At 39.9% G+C, this 21,184-nt stretch overlaps 1 protein-coding gene across 2 annotated transcripts in view; it reads right to left on the bottom strand.

The window, feature by feature from the left end:
* NPSR1 (neuropeptide S receptor 1) overlaps window positions 1-19,208 on the bottom strand; it is a 60,599-nt gene extending 41,391 nt beyond the window's left edge. For both annotated transcript variants that reach the window (XM_062497225.1, XM_062497233.1), the window contains exons 1-2: window positions 18,719-19,208; window positions 5,369-5,501 (exon numbers count right to left, since the gene is read on the bottom strand). In XM_062497225.1, coding sequence (XP_062353209.1) covers window positions 5,369-5,501; window positions 18,719-18,865 — 280 coding nt within the window. In that variant the 5' untranslated portion in view covers window positions 18,866-19,208. The remainder of the gene's footprint in view (window positions 1-5,368; window positions 5,502-18,718) is intronic.
* Window positions 19,209-21,184: the final 1,976 nt, after the last annotated feature.

The raw sequence follows: 21,184 nt of genomic DNA, 5'->3' as shown, positions 1-21,184 counted from the left end.
CATTAATTACACTTTCAAGAGGTTTTAGGACATAATGAATATAAGAAATGCACAGGTCTTTCTTTCAATTCAACAATTAATTCTGCATACAATTGTAACTTCCTCAACGTTTTCTTTTCTGCAGGTAGGATGATGAAACCTCCCACCCTTCATCAGCCTTCATGTTCTTCCTACAAATTAGCAGTGTGGAAAGAAGAGGAAAATAGATTTCTGGAAATTAGTTCAGTATTGTGCATTAAGTTTCTGTGTCTTCGGCGGACAATCATGTAAATCATATTGGCAGGTTCCAGCCAAGATCCAGCTGGCAAGATAGACAAGTTTTCCAGTATAACTGGAAACTCTACAGAGTTTTTGACTGCCAACAGTTCACCTCCGTTAAGGTGACTTGCTGATTTAGCTGATAATTGGCTCTGTGTAATTAACTTCCAATGCTCATAATCACTGTGATGTCTAAGATACTTGTAAAACTGATGAATTTGTATGTGTGATTTCTGTAAATTGCAGAAATATTCCAAGTATCATTTTCCAGATGAAAAGCTGGAACAGAGACCATTATCTGTTAATAACGTTCTACATGTTAGTTTTGGTAATGGTGTTATTACATTAAGTTTTTCTACAGATCATGGAGTAACAAGTCATCTTCATTCCTCCAAGTCACACAGAACAGTGAAGAAAATTATTGAAGGACAGACACAGTCCATTCAAGTAGTCAATGCCCTACTGGTTTTGGTGTACAGGAAAGAAAATAAGGACAAAATTTGTTTATGTTTAGCTCTTGCAGCTGTACAGTTAGATGAACTCATTTGGTGTATTTAACTGGAAAAATTATTTGGTAGTCTCTGCGTTCAGTCATCTAATCCAAACCCCCCTAGAAGTTAGTGATTGAGCCCAGTTGGTTTTAGTCTCACAGTCATACTCTCTCTGGGCTGTTAGAAGCAGACAGAAATAAAGCAGTAGTCTTTGCTTTAGCAGGGTCCATTTATTTCTATTACTATATGCTTGCATTGCCCTCCCATAGCAGGTTCTCAGCGTATTGGCTTTTTACCAAACACTAAACAAAATGAGTGCACCAGATAAAGACTAAGGCCTTCAACTTTCTGGGAGCAACTGCAAAAGGTGGCAATGATACAAGTATCTTTATATCACTTTTTAAATTACCACCTTGTCTTTTTAATATCAGTTCTCAAGTCATCCCTTAGGATTTGGTATTTATACCATAATATGGACTGTATAGCTACATATGTTTACAGAACATCTTGTTCCTGTTTATATGCAAGCTACCATAGAAGTTAGGTGGTGTTCTTTCTATTTTCTCTCTTCATTACAGCCACAGCAATACTTATGTGAGCACATATTTCCAAACAAGACTGTCAGACTATAACTTAAAATCTGGCATGCAGAAAAGTGTCTACATGCATTTCTGCCTCTAACAATGGACAAAATAGAACACTGCTCCTAAAGTACTGATCTCTGTTAAATGAATGGAATAGAAACACACTGAGCTAAAGGTCATGACATTTCAAGTTTCAAATTTCCAGATGTTAATGTTGGAGAAAAAGTTATAAGTAAACTACCTACTTCTGGTCAATAAAAAGAACTTGAATATATTCCTCTGTTAGTAGTTGAATGGAAAATAATGAGAAGCAAAATTCTTTATTTTCATTCATTCTTTTCAATTCATTTCATTCAAATTCAGACTTTTTAATATGTATTTTTTGATTGGTTTTGGACTTGTCAAATAATAACAGTTCTTCCTGTATTAACTCTGGCCCATAAATTGCATTTTTTATCCACTACTACTCAAATAACTGAGTTTGATTTTTGCCTCATGTCCATTGCTTTTACATTTTGAGAGTAAACTTAAGAAGGCCTTCATTTGGTAGAGCTGGGGAAACTGACCTCTACAGATATAAATGTGTGGACAAACCACCTTTTCTGAAAATAGTATTTCATTTCATTATTTCCAGCTTTATACAGCATCTGTGAACTCATTCCACTTTTTGATCTTGAACCACTTGGTGATTTCAGTCGGAGGCAAACATCTTAAATACACTAAGACAAACATCTTAACTACACTAAGACATCTTAAATACACTAAGATGTGAAATGGCACCAGGTAGGGAAAGATGTGAGAGACTTCCTGCCAGGAGAGATAGCTACACCATGAGCATAACTTGTGCTCAACTCAGAAGAAATCTATTTGGGGAAAAGTGTTTAGAAATATCCTCCTCACAGGATAATCTTCAGAGCTTGCTCTTTCTGAGAAACTAAATTTCGTTAGAGACAGAAATTTGTAGGCAACCTAGCTTTAGTTTCAGTCTGCACAGACACATTTGTTTCTAAGAACAACATTTTTACAGAAGAGGAATATGCCTAAAGGCAAACTGAAAACTGAACACAAGGCAAATATGGCAATATTCCTTTTTAAAATTAGCTGATGCTGAGTGATTAGTACTATTGTTCAGCTCAGCTGTTAACTCTTAGCTAATTTCCTAGTACTTAATTCCTAGATAATTTCAAAGAGATTTATGCATGAACTCAGAGTTAGACATAGACTTAAATGTGGTACTGACACAAGCTTTGTATAAGTGTATCTTTAATGTGAAATATTGTGAATCCAGGCTTCAGCAACATCCTTAAGCATTCTGAAGGGATTACTCACATTCCTACAGATTCCTGAAACCTTGAGCACCCCATTGACTTATGATGTAGTAAAGGATCAGTAAGAGTCTTCTCTAGATTTGCGGAGTGGGTTGAACCACTGAATTTTGTTGGTGTTGAAAAAAGCCTCAATCAATTAATTACTTCTCATCTGCATCTGGCTTGGCAACCAGTCAAGAAGAACAACAGCGCTCACTTCCTATTCATGTATCATGCACAATTTTGCTTTGAATACCTTGTTTATTCTAACATGAAGGCTGTATTTTAATGTCATTTTGGCACTACATTAGTGGGAAAATGTGAGAATTGAGGGCACCACTCAACTATTGAGCCACAGCTCAATACACAAAAAAGTTTTTAAATGGCTTTGAAATGCCTGCATTGATAAAGCTATATCCATTATTCTTCTTTCTGCTACTGGGCAGAAATAAGAAATATTTTAAGAACCTAAAAACAGATTGAAGTAGTAATACTGACTCAGCAGAAATTGTTTGCCAGGAGATTAAGCTTTAGTTGGTAGGATTTAAACATGCTTGGCATGTCAAAGCAATGTGACAAGTCAGTTTTTTCATAATGTTCTGTGTCTACTTCATAACTTGTGAAAGGATGAAGGCCATTGCCAGCTTGCTTTAAAGATAAGAAAGTGAAATGGCTCAATTTCAGGAATTAAGTCATTTCCTTGTGCCAAAACACTGACAAGCAGTCATGGTGCAGGAAGATAAATCAGAGTTCTTACTCCTGCATCACAAAAGAAGAAATCAACATTGCTGGAAAGGCACCTTGCTGTTCAAGCTGGAGTTACTTATTTTAATGTTGCAGATGTTAATGTCAAGTGAGTTTTCTATGTGAATTTTTGTGATATGAAATGGAACAGACAGTTGAACTCAGGCAATTTTAAATATCAAGGATAATTTTAGAGAAGGGGAAGTCAGAAGAATCAGCAAGTGGAACACACAAATCTCAGTCAAATTATAACATCAGCTGTATAGCACTATTTACTGCCAACATCTAATGGTATATTTGCCTTCTTGTCTTTGCCACTGTCACTGAGTCTCTCAGCTCCTTCAAAACTGCACTTGCAATGCCTTCCTCTCTCTTCATGCTTACAGCATTTAAACCCCTAGTGAATAGTTCTCCATGCACCTCCACTCTAATACAAAAAAGTCCTCTTTCCTATGGGTACAAAATGGAAAAATTCCCACTCGGTTATCCAGCACAGCAACAGCAGTAGACTCCTCCCAGTGCACCTGACAGTAAGTAGAAAACTGATTATGTCCATCTGGGGCTTCCTCTGCTCTTCTGTTCTTTGCCTGTACTTCTGCTTGGCTGCCTGAGTACATTCCATTCATCTGAGATCAGGAACTCTTTGAGCAGAGACTGTTTATTTTGAAACTCCTGTGAACACTGTAATGCTTGATCTGTGACTGATGCTTCCAAGCTATGGGGTGAGGCTGTATTGGCCTGCCTCACCTGATAGAAAATACCACTGGCATGTGAAGGAAGTGGCATAAAGGTCATGACTGAGATAAGAAGTAAAGCCATTTATTACAGATTACTCAGGCAAACAGGAAAACCAGGTGTCAGCACTTCAGAAGAGGAGTTACTGCAAAACTTCACCTCCTCACCTTGCAAGGATTCTTACATCACCTGTTACAGGTCTGCTTCTTTGCATCAACTTGCACACTCCAGTCTATCTGTTTTAGCTGAGTAGTTCTTCAAACTGAACATGCTCCTGAGCAGATGTGGTTTGAGACCATGAAGTTCATTTATTTACAAAAACACATGTTGAAAATTGGGCAGTGTAGTGCCTCGGTTTTCCAGTTTAAACACAGGTACAACAGACAATAAAGGACGATGCAGTATTGTTAGAAAATCATATATTAAATGGCTCTTTAGTGAAAAAAATGCTGTAATTCCTACCACAGCTTAGGAGGGGGAGAAAAAAGCAATTGGAATATAAATATAAATATATACTATACACAAACAGTACAACACAGATGTCTTGTAAGAAGGGATTAGTAGCAGGACACAGTTATAGAAATAGCACATATTTCCCTTGGGAAACTTAAACCCCCACAAATGTAGTCCATTCAAGACCACAGAGAATGTGCTGCTTATGCTCATTTCCTTTCCTTCTTGCTGAGACTGACATTTTACAAACCAGGCTTCTGCACATTTCACATTCTGTTTAAAAACTACTAAGTCCTTGGATCAGCATCATTTTGTCCATTAAAAAAAAAATCTAAATGCATTCCTCTCCACCTTTATATTGTTCTATTTCCCTTACTTTGTTACACCGGACAACATGAAGTTATTTTCACTCTCCACTTCAAGAGTATAATTGATGGAGTAGTTTTAGTAGAAAAACACAAGAAGTTCATCTTAAACTAGTTAATTTAAGCAATACCATGACAACAGCTGGAGACATAGCTTCTGGGAACTGCAGATGCAAACTCAGACTGGAAGAAAAGATTTAGTGACATCAACGAGTTGCAGCCGTTGCATGCTACTACATCTAGCACCATATTTTTAGATCAGAGTGTGACTGAGCCCTAAGCTAAGCAGCCTTCCATTTGCTTTATGGCAAACTGCAACTGGACATTAGGTAGCAACTGAATTCTTCACCACTCAACTCACATTTTCTTAGTTGTCATTTTAATAGGGATTCCTGTGCAGGCCATGTGCCCTTTCCTCTCCCATACACTACCTGTGATTGCCAGCTGAGTAACAAAGTAGGTCATTCGAGATTTCTGCTTCCTCCTCCAGGTAGAGAAGAGCACGATGGCATTTCCAGCAATTGTGACAATAAAGAGAATCCAAAGAGTCACCAGCTGCTCTGTCTGGAAAGGAAAGAAGGGAAAAAAACACATCGATGGGTGGGTGGATAGACAGTCACTTATCCTCAGACAAATGAGATGAGAATGAAAAACAGGAGTGCAATTTGAGTTTTACCAATTGATTTCAACTATTTGGCCTAAAAGACATTCTTGGTTGTTTTCAGAAAATACTTACCATGCATCACTTCTAGTGATGTTCACTCCAGTTTGGTTTGCAGTGACTGTATATTACTTCCCTCTTCACAAAACCACCAGCGGTATCTGTATTCTGCACTTAGTGCTAAAACGAGAGTCAGCTCTCAGCTTTCTTGTGCTGCTCCAGCAAGCTGTGAAATAACCAGCTGCCTCACTTCAAAAACAATGTTCACAGATGGGCTCCTTTGGAGAAATGGGGGAAATAGATACTTCTCTCTTTCCCAGCTTCACTGAGTCTGGGTCATTCATGAGCCCTATGAAATTCAGACACCAACTCCATGATCTAGATGAGCACCGAGACTGAAAACGAAGCATGACTCATAATTGTGTAGTGACTGAAACGTGATGACAAAACGTCCCCTAGTGGTGCGTGCACAAAGAAAACAAAGTAAGAAAGCTATTCATGCCCTCAAAGCATCAGGATGCTCTGGCTGCCAGATCATGTGTCCATGTTTGCTTGTTTGGTGAGTGCATACCCAATCTCTACATTCTAGCAACTGGGATGAGTTTTAGATAATGCCAATGCAATCATTCCGGATCTTTCCGTTCCAGACAGCAAACCCACAACGTGGGAGTTAGAGGGAGATGGAGGAGGCAAGTAAGGGCTGCAGCTGAGGAGGGGTGCCAGGTGCTGGCATTACAGACGTGGCCTCAAGGACCTGTCCTGAGCAGGTTGGGAGAAGAACCCTGTCAGTAAGACCCCACCTACTTGACTGGGCTGATGGTAGAGCAGCAGCCAGGGAGAACGCTCATTAAAAGCATCTGTAAGCCACTATGGCTGAGCAGAAACCAGAGCTCCTTCTGCTTGCAAAGAAAATAGCTCACTGTGAGCGTAGGGAGGAAGGTGAAATGAAAGGAATGGAGCAGGGACATGGAGATTCTTGCTTTATAATTAGCCTTAGTGCTTCAGTGCCTCCTCAGCACGTAGCCCCACTCCTGGCCAACAATCATTGTCCCTCCTCGTCCCTCCCCTTCTCCCTCCCTCACCGGGCAGCCTCTCCTGGGAGCCAGCCTCAGCTTTGCTCTAGGCAGGGAGCCACACTACCTTGTGGATCGTGTGGCCATTCAGGGAAAGGAAGGCCTGATGAGGAGCAACTTGATGTTGCACTCTGTGCCTGAGCCCAGATTAGTTTAAGCAAACAGTGAAGGCTGTGTAGAAAGGATTTCACTTTTCCCAGCATGATGATTTTCACCATGAATCCACCATCTCTCCACCATCTCACATAACTTTAAAGTTCCGAAGAGACACAATGATTCTAAATTGTCTTAGTATTGTCTTGGTAATAGCAGTGTCTCAGAGATGAGTCATCACTCATCTCACCTACCTTGGGATGGGCTGTCTCCACTGAATAGAGAGTGATCTAGATGAGGCAACCTGCGTGGGCTAGATACTTAGCTTTTAGATTTTTTTAAAAAATCAATTTTTTTGGGTATCTGCAAATCTCTTTAATTTCTTGGAAACAGAATTCCTTTAAAAAGTGTGGCAGAGATATGGTGAAGCTATTTTTATGGGGATGCTTTTCTTAGTACAGGAATTGCAAGGAAATGTCTTTTTGGAAGACAATAAAATCATAAAAGATAAGATTTCACATCACCTTTGTCCTTAAAATCAATGATTTCTCCTCAGGGTTTGTTTTGTTTTTTTTATTTCATAAAATTTATTTGTCACATGAAGAAAACTAAGGGACTAGACTTGTTCCTATTTTCTTTGGTATAAAATCAGATAATTGTTTCCTTGAAAGTAATTATATTCTTGTATTATACTGATATAGATAGGAACAGAACAAGGATCTGACACTCAAACCTTCTTATGATTCCCACAGAAGAAATAGCTGTGGAGCAACAGAGGCTGTGTTAGAAGGATGTTTCCCCGCCACTGGAGCACAGCACAGATGGCCAGATTAAATCTCTTCTGCCGATTTAAAAGCAATGCCTAACAGTTCAGCAGTGTTATACTCCAGAAATTAAACCAGACTGCAAAGGTAACTTAAAAATGCAAACATTAAAAATTCAGGTAAGTCTGGACGGACTGTGGACAAAGAAATAAAGCTGAAATTTCTATTAATCTATTTGTGGGAGCTGCCATTCAGACAAAAGGGGAAAAGATCCCATTTCTGGGGATTAAGGAGCCATAAAAATAGGCAACTTAAATCACCACAGCCTCTCCCAGTCTGTGTTAACTTGCACAAGGAAAACTTCTATGGTTATTAATGGGATGCCCACTGTGAAAAAGGCCTTTGCAGGAGCTAGGATTGAAATTCAAAATTATCTTCATGAATTGGAAATGTGTACTGAGAAAAAAGAAATATGCTGTACAAAAAGAGAAGTGCAGGACTGCAGTGTAGTGAGTGTAATCACACTTGGTTGGACCAGCCTTCAAAAGATCAACCCTCACATGCAGCACTCATGCAAAGTGTTCCAGAACATCATGTCATCACCCTAACATGAGCACAATAGCCACCATTTTGGGATCAATACCAGGCTCATGTGCCTCTGCTCTAATCTTTCCACTGGGTCATAACCACTCCTGGGCACAGTGCTTCAAGAGAGACACACAAATGAGTAGACATAAAGGATATAGTGAGGCAAAACAACTGAAGGAATCAAGTTGCTAAATCCAGCAAAAGCTGACTGCAAGAAAAGATGAACATAGCCTTGAGGACAGAAAAAGACTAATGTAAAAAGTAAAGGAGTAATCTCTTCTTTAGATCCACTGCAGACAGGACAAAAAATCAAAACTACGGTACAGAATTCAGAATGAAAATATAAAAAGAAAAAAAGGCTTTAAAATATATCATAGATAGAGAGACTGATTGAGCCTTCACATATTTGAAGGCTTAAAAATAGTTATTAGAGAGATAGCTGATGGATCTTTGAATTTCACTCCAGCTGAATTTTCTCTGGTATCTTGAGGTTGTTTAGACATAGAAGTGTTTAATTTCATTTTGTTCATTCATCAAACAAAAATCCTGGACAAGGTAATATACAAAAAAACCCCATTTCTCAATAATATATTGTGCAAACTACAGAAGTATTCTGATAAAAAAATGATAATAATATCTCCCAAACCTCTGTTGATGAGGGCTTCTTTTAAAATGGGCTTTAGTAATTACACTAGATGAGAATGCCATGAGAGACTAGTGTCATGCAGAAGTTATTTCAGGTTAGAAAAGCAAGAGATGCTGTTGACATTATTAAGGTCACCAACAAATGAAGGTCAATAGAATATCCTTGGCTTGACTTGAGTCATTGTACATTCTGTTCCACAAGGTTGCTGTGTTTGGAGCATGGAAGTGCTTGACATCCAGAGAGCATATTAATGTTTTGTTATGTTGCTCCAAGATTAAAATCAGGTTTAGTCATGCCTCTTCATGGGCGAAATGTAAGCCAGAAAACCTGTCTGAAGATTGTGTGCATTTTCCTTTGGCTATAAAAAGGGCTTGTCATTTTCTTCTTCTAATACAATTTCTGAATTCAGAGGCTGGAATAAGTCTAACAAGAGGTATATTCTGCTTTGTATTTGAGGCAAAAGCACTCCTGCAAACCCCTTTAATCAAGATCATAGTTAAATCCTTTTGGAGATACTGGGTGGCATTTTGGTACTACAATGCCATACCTCCTTCCAGTTCTCGCCAGCCAACTTCCTTGCTTTGTCATCTCTCAGGATTTGTATCCCTACTGCTGGGGGGCACCAGCTGTGACTGTGGAATGACCTGATAGCTCATTCCAGTGGAGGTGCTGTTCCCCAGGTCTTGAGGTGTGTCCTGGTTTACAATACAACATACTTATTCTATTACCATCTGAGAAGGGTGATCATCCTTATCTCTGTGGGAAATGTCTTCTGTTGATGGGCCATAACTGATAAGGGTGATCATCCTTATCTCTGTGGGAAGTATCTTCTGTTAATGGGCCATTGAGTCCTACTGTATAACTGATAAGATTACATCATCCCATTGGGAGATGCTCCAGCCAGGAGGACGAGCCAAGCCTTTCCTACCTAGATAAAAACTGAGGTTTAGAACGCCAAAGGTAGCCTTTTTCCACTGGATTCCAGATGAAGACCCAGGTTTTTATCCACATCATCGCTGGACCCTTTGGAGGAAAACTGCACCAGCACCCTGACTGACAGGGTATCAGGTTGTATTCTGACTCTGTCAGTGGTTTTATTTTTATTATTGCATGCATTTTGTTTTTTCTCTCTTTTTTTTCCTCTTCCCTATTAAAAATTGTATTACTGACTTGAAGTCTCACTAGTTTTGCTGTTCAAACCAGTACAAGGTGCAAAAGCCTTTGTCTGATATTAGAGGAGTTGCCTAATAGAAAGAGGGGTTCAACTATCAATGGACAAAAGCTTGTTTGAACCTGAACATGGACGCAATCAAAGGCAGTTTAGCTATAGGTGCTGAGGCTGCTTGGGAAACAACCTGGAAAAATAGGTTTCCAGGTAAGAAATATAGAAATTTCTATTCCTAAGCAAATATAAAAAGAAAGATACACTCCATGCCTGGAGTGGCTGACTGGCCTCTTAATATGAGGACTGCAGGCCTATGGTAAATTCTTGGTCCTGCTGACCTAGTGTCTTTTGCACCATGTACTCGGTCTCTTGGCTGAAGAAGAGGCATGATCCCTCATATCACAACCCAGCAGCAGCTTAAGTCACTGAACAGCTTTTTCTTGACAGTTGATAAACACTGGGAATACACTAATGATCTTGCCTTTGGTATGTTTTTAAAATTATGGGGTTAAGCATTGCAGCAATTGAGATTGTAAGAGACCTGCAATCATGGAGTAAGCCAAGCAATTTTGCAAGAGTGTTCTTAACACATAAGAAGAACATATAAATCCCCTTGTTAAATTGGGTAACTGTCATGCTCATGGTCAGGTTTACCATTAGTAGATTGCATTGCACTTTCTTGAAAGAGGGATAAAAAGAGAAAAACCTTTTCTCATTCTCTTAAATAATGATATTAATTGAAAACCAGGTAGGAAAATGGAGCAGTCTAGATTAGGAATTTTTTTAATCCTACTGTAGAAGATCTGGACTCCTGAACATTGAAAACTGAAAATGTTAGGATGGATTCGCTATTTTAAAATCCCCCATTTATGATGCAAACTTAAAACCCTTAAAAACTTCTAAAAAACAAAAAAACAACAACAACAAAAAAAACCACAAAAAACCACCCCCCTCCAAGAAAAAACAAAAACAAAAAAACAAACAAAAAAAACCCAAGCCAAACAAAAAAAAAAAAACCCAGGGGAATAATTAGCTAAGGCACATTGCACTTTGGACTGCAACACTGAAAGGAATCAAAGAAATACACCCATTAACCCAATTATGGAGTTTTAAAGGTACTGGCTAAACCTCTGATGTAATTGATTGAATTTTTAAATAAATAACCAAAGCAAAAATAATAAAACACTTCATTTTCATACTGTCAGATTCCTTCACAGCAGAAACCCTAGGGGTTTCTGGGGTCTAAATGCTGCCTACAATTATTTGGCAGGGGGGTGCAGAGAAGATGGAGCCAGATTCTTCTCATATGTGCACCATGAAAGGGCAAGAGTCCCTAAACAAGGGTTGCAATATCGGAAGTCTTGGTGAGACATGAGGAGAAAAGTGTTCTTCATGAGGGTGGTCAAGCACTAGGTTGGAAACCCAGAGAGGCTGTAGCATTTCCATCCCTGGAGATATTCAGAACTTAAATAGACACTGCCCTGAGATATCTGGCATTGTTTGGATTTGCTTTCAAGTTGTTGGTTCAGGTGACCTCCAGAAGTCCTTCTCTACTTAAATTACTATGCACAAACAGAGGTATGCATAAGACCTATTTTCTTAAGGAATATACTTAAAACTAAAAGGTACTTAGACATAATCAGATGAGTGCTTTGCACACATTGCATATTATTTATTGTATCACAGAAACATGAACAGCTCAGGTCTTTCTGAGAATCTTTATGTAAATGAAAATTTGCTCTGCAAGTGAAGCTTATGAGTCTAAATGCTACTGGCATGGAAAGGGCAAAAACATATTCGTCTTAGGAAAAAGGACTTTAAATATATAAGATGGCACTTTTCTTATATTTATTTGAAGTCCTAAGATGAAGAATTTCTGCAAGGTGTGACCAGCTTGAACTCTGGGCTTCCAGAAATGAAGTGCAATGCCACTGAAGGGGTCATGACTATAGTTATGCTTACCATCTACAAAATAAAGGTTCTGTAAAACACAAGAAAAAGAGAATGAACTTGGTTAAACTGCCAAGGAAACATCTATATTTCTTCTTGTGTTGGAATTTTCTACACAAGCTAGGTTGTGAAGAAAAACCCACAAACAGCAATGTGCTTGAAGAAAAGCTGTAGGTGCATTGTGTATACTTTAATTGTAGACAACAGTTCTGAAACATGCTCAAACAACTGGAAAGGTGACTGAAATCTTCAGCCTTAGCTGTCACAAGCAGCAGGAAGTTGTACTGTCCACCCCTGTAATACAAATATGTTTTGAAAGAAGGTTCTCAATCCAACAAGGCAAAACTGAGAAGATGCTTCTACACAGAGTTCACACAAGATATTCCTGAAAGTTATGGGAAAACAATTTGATTGACACTTAGAAGCCCAGAGAAAACTCAAGTGAAGGAAAAAAAGCACTGGGAGAAAATTCAAAGCTAAGTTTTATATTTTGTCATTGAAAGTGCTTCCATCATGATTGAATTTGAGAGAAACACATTTGGGCAGGCAACAAGCCCTCTAGGAGTTCTTTTTTTCTTTTTAATTTGTTTGGCCTGGAATGGAACCTGATTCAAAGTGCATAAACACCAGTTCAGCCCCAGGTATGACTCTGGGACTGCTGCTTTCTCATTTAAATGCTACCTGTGCTTGATAGGCCTCGTATCCCCTGTGCAGAGGCTGCCTCACTGAGCTGCTTTCTGACTGCCTGGGTTATCCTCCCAGCCCAAGGTTATGGAACATTCTGGCAAAGCTGGGATGCATTTCCACATGAAACCTTCACAACACATTAAACGTGCTGGCAACTGTCACTTCCCAAGGAGTCCTTACTGTAAGAAAAAACACACAGCTGGAAGGAACACAAGTTGATTTTCTCTGTTCTGTTGAACTTGAAAAGCAGTTTTGTATGAGTTTGTGTCGATAAGGTATTCCACTCATAGTCTGTTATGCTTGTGTGTTACATACAGGAAAGATGTGTATTATTTTATTCCTTTTCGACTTAGGGAAACAGACAAGCTGAGAAAGTCTATTCACTAAACCAGGACACTTTCACATGGAAAAGGACAATTTTGCTATTAAGATTACTTTCTCATCTTTTTGAAATCCAGCAAAGCTGTATATATTTTTTTTCATGAACCTCTGTATTTTTAAAAAACTTATTTCTTAGTTCTGACTTCACCACCACGGATGAGCAGGGTCCCTTCAGTGCACACAGTCTAATGCATGCTAGTGGTTGTAATCTTTCCAACCTCAACAACTGAACAAGCCCCCACTTTGCCACCAAGTTCTCCATAGATGTGATGGTGACAGTCAGTAACAAATGTGATTTATTCAATCTGATTCTAACACCAGATTGTAGAGGCCTAAGGGCCTGCCACTGGGAGTGTAACACAGCATCTTTCGAGGTGCAACAACAAGAGAGAAGAAACAACCCTCTGAGGTTATGGCGAGAAGTATTAAGGCCTTACATCGGCCTTTGGAGGCATATGTTCTTAAGTTCTATTGGTTAGCACAGTTGTTTCCACCCCTGTTCTGCCCCGTTCACCTCGTATGTACCCTTTAGGAAATGTTCTTCAGTTCCTTGATCTCCATGTTTTACTGCCTTGCTCCACCCCTGGCATCCTATTGGTTTCCCTGGTTGGCTGCCCTACCTCTGCATCACTTTTCCTGTTCCCATTGGATTTTGATCCTCAGACCCACCACTTCGGTCCCATATTTAACCCTGTGCCCTCTACCTGGCTTTTGACATTGTCCCTGGGCTCTCTTTGAGAGCAAATAAACCTTCCCTTGAGTTTCCATACAAAGACCCGTCCTTTGCCTCTTTCGTCAGTTTTCTTTTAAGCAAGAGTGCTCCAGGCCCCTAAGACGCAGGTCAGTCTTGGAGGAACCCACTGAAGTGGACCGCTTCACGAGATAGTTCTTATTTGCCATTCTGTTGTGATTTGGTATGAGACAGATAATAAATGTGGGCTGTACTGCTCAGTTATTGCAGGATTTTTACCCATTGCACTCTAGGAAAATTCCACAGAATTAGACAGATATTCCTGATTATATGTCAGCAGGAAACATACATTTTTAATGGTGTACCTATCTATATTTTTGTAGAATATTTTCAGTGTGGAAAGATAATATTATGTCACTCAAAGGCCCATCCATAATTTTTTGATTTTTAACAGCTCTATTTAAAACTCTGAAGTGTTGTTTTTCTTACTCAAAATTATTATGCATGCCTAATCGGTAAAATTAAAATATCTCATAAAATGTAAAAAAATATAATTTCTAGACATATTTATATAGGAGAGGCAGACAAGTACAAATCATGTGCCTGTGTGGAGCACAGGGACAGAAGTATGAGGGTTGCTAGTGTAAAAGAGGCCAAATCAGCTGGCTCAGAGCTGCTCCCTGTTGGGCTGTCATACTGCCAGGTCACTTCTGTCTTGCATTTAAACCACTGGATGAGGCCAGCCTGGCCAACAACACTGCAGCATCAGTTTTCCAAGGAGATTATTCTCACGCAGCATCTCAGGAATAGCAACAATCATTACAGCACATTGCAGGCGCTGTGTTCAGGAGTTCCTAACACTTCATTTGTGTAAACATAATCCTTCTCTCCCCGCACTGAAAGTTTGCAGAGTTACCTCTGAATTATTTGATATGTCTATTTTCTAAAATGTGTGATTGCATTTTCAGAGATTACTCCAGAAGTTTGACAGCACCCATTATTATTTTCCTATTACGTATTCAATGATGGGATGCTCTGTGATATTTGCTCGAAAATCAGAATAAGCAATAGCATAAGCAAATGCTTTTCAGGAGATAAAGCGACTCCTACATTTGGATGAAAGAATAGGGACATCAGACTGTGACTTCAGCAGTCTCTGAGAACACCTGGAGCCAAGTCCATGTAACTAGATAGTCCTACAAAACCTCTCAACATGTTGGTCTCCTCAGCTCTTTGCTGGTGGTAGTAAACCCCCATGTTTGTAAAGAGCATTAACTCCATGGATATGCAACCCCTGTTGCACTGTCCTGTTAAATATATGAGTCTGGGCTAAAACACACAGGTACAGGGAATGCTACAATGTGGGGGGAGGACAGTCAAAGACATATATTTAAAATAATTTGTGATGGTTTTGATAGGCACACTGTTCCTCCTGAGAGCTGTAACACTTCTGTGTCACTGCTGTGCTTATGCTGCCTGGCACAGGGACCAGAGCTCATGGTGCCAGAGGCAGGGGCATATTAACATTTGGACCAGTGGTTGGGGTTCCTACTTGGCAGGGGAGACACTGGGGTTCGCAACAACCTTGGCTATAAACAAAACCTTTGTGTTCTGCTGCACTCTACACACCAGGAAACAAGAAGTACTGCTTGATGGATTCCCAGCTCTGCTGGGAGGTAAAAAATGATGGTGGGAACACAGTCCCACTGAGACAACTCTCAGGTGCTATTCCTTTCTCCTTTTGAGCAATCCAACCTTTACTTTCCTGCATAAAAGCACGGTATCCCCTTTCTCCTTAAAACAGATAAGGTCCCTCCCTAATCTTTCTGAGGACAAGCACATGCTTGTGAAAGCTTGTGAAAGCTTCTGGGCTGCATAGTATCTGGCAGGAGGAGATGCTTCCTCCAGCCCTGACAAAGCCTCCCAAACCTTGCACAAAATTGGGCCAAACCTATTCTGAGATTCCAGCTTTTCTCCAGGCAGGTTTCTGGTTTGTACCTTGTCAGGTCTGCAGAGTTAAGAAGGGCCTAAAGTAGAGGAAGGCTACAGTATTTTGATTATTTCTGCTCCTTCTGTACTGCCATATTTGGCAGGTGCAGTAGATGCTTACATAGAGCCCTTTTACACATGGATTAAGCACCTATGGAGGAGACTGTAAAGGGTTGTATTGAACTCTCCTTTGGCTTGGGAGGTTGGAGCTGTAATTTATGCCAATTTGCACATGTGTTTGGAATTAGGTGCTGAAACAACCAGTAGAATTCCTTGTAGTTTGAGTCAGTAACCTACCTGTGGATACCCCACAGAAAGGCACTCAGGAAGAAAGATGATCTGGGTTTTCAGGACAATTTGCCATAACACAACTGCAAGACCTAAACGGCAGTAGGAATGAGGCAGTGCCTTTGCCATGGGAAGCACCAGCTTATCTTGTATGGAGTGGTGCAAGAACACACCCAGTCCTTCCCCAAAAGCTGCCATTCTGTATGCCAGGAGCCAGTCTAGTTAGCTCACATGACCCCAAATCAGACTTCATTAGCAAAGCTTTGGTGAACAGCTGGCCCTTCCGTAGTAATGACTACCAGGAGAAAATCTGCATTTCTCTAAGTAGAGAAAATGCTCCATTTCTGAGCTAAAATAAATCAACAAGATCTCCCCCGGTCTTTCCCCCAGAAAGACAATAAAAATCTGAACTGGCAAAACACTCTGAAATCTGAAACTGTGCAGGGTTTAGTTGTTAAGCAGAGGAAGGCAGAAGCTCCAATTTTTCTGAAAGAGAAGCATTCACAGCTCAGCCCTTAAAAGGACTTTCTGGCACTGAAATTCTTTCTGGCTCTAATGCACATTATTTTATATTTGTCATGTTGCCACAACAGTATAATATAGAGACACTATCCAGGGTGGGTACTGGCTATCTTTTTGCACCTGGGGAGGAAAAGAAGACACCAGTGCATGCTCATGTAGTTTGAGCAACATATGAGATACCCTGTCATTGGGTAAAATCATTAAAAAGTCATTAACACAGGCACGAGGTGTCACTCCCTAGTCTCTGTTTATCAGTTTAGATCATGTTTTCCTATGACTGCTTTGATAAGGCAGGTTACACCTACATTTTCCAAGCAGAAATAGCTTGTGTGCTCTATCTGCATCCTGACATACAAGCTCTGGGGTCAACCTGTGTAGTGACCGCTCACCCACCCTGCCTTCATAGTCAGCCACAGGCTGCAGTGTGTTTGAAAATCCAAACCCTATTTGTGAGCTACATTTTGAACACTGAACTCTGTTTTTCAAATTCATTCAGCCTGTTCCAAACTGAAACTTGAATTGTTTTAGCTGCTTAACTACAGCATTATGAAGAGGGAGATGATGCTTCTTGACTTGCTGAAGTGGGCAAGGATGCATCCACAACATGGGCAGAGCTGGTGGAGGATGGCCAGCTGAGTCAACTGGTATCAGCAGCACTTTCCACATGTGAGTTTTACGGAGTTCTGAAATTGATGTCAGGGAGCCCTGTCTTCCCTGAACAGCAGTCATCAGAGCCGGTGCTTTCTCCTTCTTTCCTACAGCTGCACCAGCTGTCACTCATCTCTAGAATCAAAATATTTCTATGCCTATCAACAGCTAGTAACTGATGTGAAATCAGTGAATCTCCTTGCAAAGTTCATGCTACTTGTGCCAGAGCCAGGCATCCGGCAGAGACTCAAGTGCAAGTCTAATGAGAAGCCCTCAGCTACAGAATCGTTTCCTTTAGCAATGAATGAGTATGCATGACTATCCTTGGTTTCCTAATTATTGTAATTTACCCAATCTCTCCTATTAATGAGCATTTTTCTGCCTGGGGACTTTCTAATAATGGGATTAACTGTAACTTTTACCATTATAAAATACTGCTCCCATGACATTGTTCAGATTTACAGCCCTGACTGTGAAAAGAAGACAGGAGATAAAGTTGTTAAAATATTTTTCTTGTTCCTTGTGGTTTTTTTAAAGAGCATTTTAGGAGTCTAACATGAAGAGGAAAAAAAATGGAATAAAAATAATTTAAAAATAATTTTCACCCTTGAAATCCTAGGTAGGAAGTATTACCTTAGCAATTATAACCAGAATGTTAACAGAGACCCTCATTAAGATTAGCACTATGGATCATCCCTTTATTAGGGCTGGGAACCTGCTGTAATTCCACTGATTCCACTAGGATTGTGTCAGAGCACTACCAATCTCATGCTTCTGAATATATTCCCTTTTACCTCATGTGCTGTCAAATGATATAGACGCCTGTATCTTTCCAGCTGAAATTGATCTCTCTTGTTGAGCTCTAGAAGGAATGGCAGGTTACTCCTAGTCAGACCTTTTTAATGACGAGCTTGTACAGCATACATAAAAGTAAAAAGATATGGCATTTAGAACGAAATTAGGCAGTAGCAACCGGCATAGAAACCTGAAAGAAATATGAACTTCAGAACTTCTCTAATCTTTTTCCTACATTCACATATTGCTAGGGTGATGTTTAGTTTTGGAGATGACTGAATACACTTCCTATTCAATTCAACAGCATTCACTACTGAATGATTCATCTGAGGCATTCTTAACAACAGATTTCAAGAGACACTGCAGACCCCACTCGACTTACCAACCAACAAACAAATTAGAACCTGTCCCTCATGACTAAAAACCCCAAACAACAGAACACCCCTCTCAGTTGTGTACAACGTTCATTACAGCTGGAAAATTTGAAAAAATACTATGTCAGTATGATGCCTCTAAGAAATTACATTAAAAATATGTTAAAAATAATACAAGCTTTTGACTAAAGATGTATGTGTTATTACAATACCTCTACAGAAAATCAGTACTGTCCTCTCTTGGAAGGGGATAGAGTTAGCTAAGACATGTAAATATGAAGTCAAAATTCTACAAGTATTTTGCTTTTCAGTAAATGCTTCACACATGCTGTCAGCTGTCTTTGCAGGGAGAAAACCCCTCCAATATCTAAGAAAAAATAATCTTAGTTGCCTCCCCACATATGTGCTGAAAATGCTCCAAAGCTGCAGGCATTTGAGAAAAGTAAAGCACACCTTAAAGTAATACCTTAAAGGAATAGTAAAAGGATCCCAACTCCTCTTCTGCCACAATTTCTGTGAAGGTCATCGTTTCAGTGAAGGTGACAGGGGTAAGATCCAGACAGCCGGTGCCTCCTGGAGAGCTGCTGCGGGCTTCTATGGAGTTGACCTCCATCACCAGATTACTGGATTTTGTTAAAGTTGTCTAGGTGCTTGTTTTAGTAAGAGTTAATGCAGCCAGGCTTCTCCTGTAAAAGCACAGCACAAAACCAGCTTCTCACTGGCTACCAGAGGTGTCAGGCTTCAGTGCAGCTGAGTGATAGGAAAAAAAAAAAAAAGAAAAAAGGAAAAAAAAGGAAAAAAACCCCACAAAACACCCAAGCTAGCATTCCTTTCAGCTTTCTTTTGGTACAACTCTGACAACAGCAATCCACATGCTCTTTCCAACAGCAACAGCCTGCAACAAAGTCAGCACATACAGACTCAGCCATGTGCTTTGTCGACTCTGGATTACCTTGCACCCCAAGCTGTTAGCTCTCTGGAGTCAGACACACTGTACTGGTTATGTCTTGAAGGCACCTTCACGAGAACTTCTGTTAATTAATGGGACCAACTGGAGGTTGTTTTAGTTGTTGACAGCCTGAAAAAACAATCGGAGAAGTCAGTTTGCTCCGTGACACATTTGAAGCAAGTAAACCCTGGGGAAGGGTAACACTGACCTGGCCCGGGTCCCTCTCATGTGGCCCGGACCAGGCAGGGGTGGGCTTGGGAAGCTGCTGGGCCCCGTTTCCAACCAGGGGCCCCAATAGCTAAAAAGAAGAAAAAACCCATTGCTAAAATCCTCGCCCTCCCCTGGTGTGGCCATGGCTCGGCGGGGCCCTGCCTTGCCGGGCCCTGCCCTGCTCCGGCTCGGAGCAGCCCTGGGGTGGCCGAGCCTGCCCAGCCGCCCTCACGGCCCTGGAGGGAGGCAGCTGGGCCTTGTTTGGGAGAGCCCCCGCGGCTTTGCTTGTTCTAGAGACTGCAGAAACCTCTGAGTGTCTGAGCAATATTGAGACTCTCCAGAAGGTGCTGGAGTCATTAGAGTCATTCAGCAGAGTCATTTAGAGGAGGGAATCAGTCTAGACCAATACAGATAATCAGTACCAGTCACAAAGCAATCAACTCTGACTAATATACACCAGTAATCAATATTTAACAGTGACAAATAATTCATGGGTTGGAACATGAAACAGATAACAAAATAAATATTATTAAAAAAAGGATAAAAAGAAATATTATAGAACCACAATATTTTGCTGAAAACCACTGAGGAAATGCTCATATATATATATATATATATATATATATATATTATATAAAAGAGAGGGGTAATACTTTTGCATTTTTTTCCGACTGATTGTACAGGTTGACTTTGAAACTCTGCTAAGAAGTATTTAAGTAGCATCCAAGCTTCTTGAAAATATTTTACACATTTTTCCACTCTTCTTCTTATATTTCTTTCTTATATTTACAGAATTCTCTTAGCTAGAATTAAAATTTATTACACTGAACTTTTGGGTTTGGTGTGTTTTTTGCACTTTCACTCCTACAGAGCTGTTAAGCTCTGTACATTTTACAGGCACTAAGAGGCTTTTCATTATCTACACCACATGCCAGATCATGTGCAGCTCTCAGGGCTAACCTAGAGTGACTTGTCTTGTGGCTTTCCCAGGTACTTTCTCTGAGTAGTGTTTAAGGTGCTGCAAAAGGTTATACCATGCCCTGCTCCAGCATTCTCCAGAGTACACAGGGCTAATTAAGGTTTTCCATCACTATTAGTCTTTGTGCCAGTATTTCTCAGTTACTGTCATTGTCATGTTTTATTGAGGGCTAGTTTTGTCAAAACGCTGTTTAGCTGCAGAATTTGAAGCCATGGGCTGTCTGCGGTACCGAATCTAGAATTAAGCTAATTCTCTCAAATAAAATACTTTGGTTTTAAACCACTACAAGTCATTACAACTCTTTGAAATTTGGTATTCAGCACTTTTTCCCCACCCCACTCTCCATGGTGAGATTAAGCAAATTCTGAAATGAATGGCTAAATAAAATACTTTCAAAAGGTTAAAAAAGGCAACATCAAATCCTATAAACTCTTCTGTGCTGAAAGAATAGCTGATTAATTCCAGTAACTCACTTTGGTTTTTTCCCCAGTTGGGACCTTGGAAGGTCTCTGAGAAGGTTCAATATTTTAAGAGATTGAGACAGTTTTACAGGGAGAGAAATTCAGTATTCTCTCTGCTTTAATATAAAATGTTGTCCAATTATTATTGTAAAATAGTTTTTATCTAATGTATAATAAATTATACTTCTTCCTTCTTAACCTTTAGAGGGCCTTTTTTTTTTTTTAAGTCACTGTACTGTAGTACTGCACCACAACATGCTTCATAAAAGTTGGAAAGATACTGAAAAATCCATAAGCGATAATAATGGATTATTTGAAAGAAGAATAGAGGGA

This window comes from Cinclus cinclus, chromosome 1 (assembly GCF_963662255.1).
Source record: "Cinclus cinclus chromosome 1, bCinCin1.1, whole genome shotgun sequence".
Taxonomy (NCBI): domain Eukaryota; kingdom Metazoa; phylum Chordata; class Aves; order Passeriformes; family Cinclidae; genus Cinclus; species Cinclus cinclus.
The sequence above is the reverse complement of the archived record's forward strand: the minus strand, read 5'-3'. Positions and strand labels throughout refer to the sequence as shown.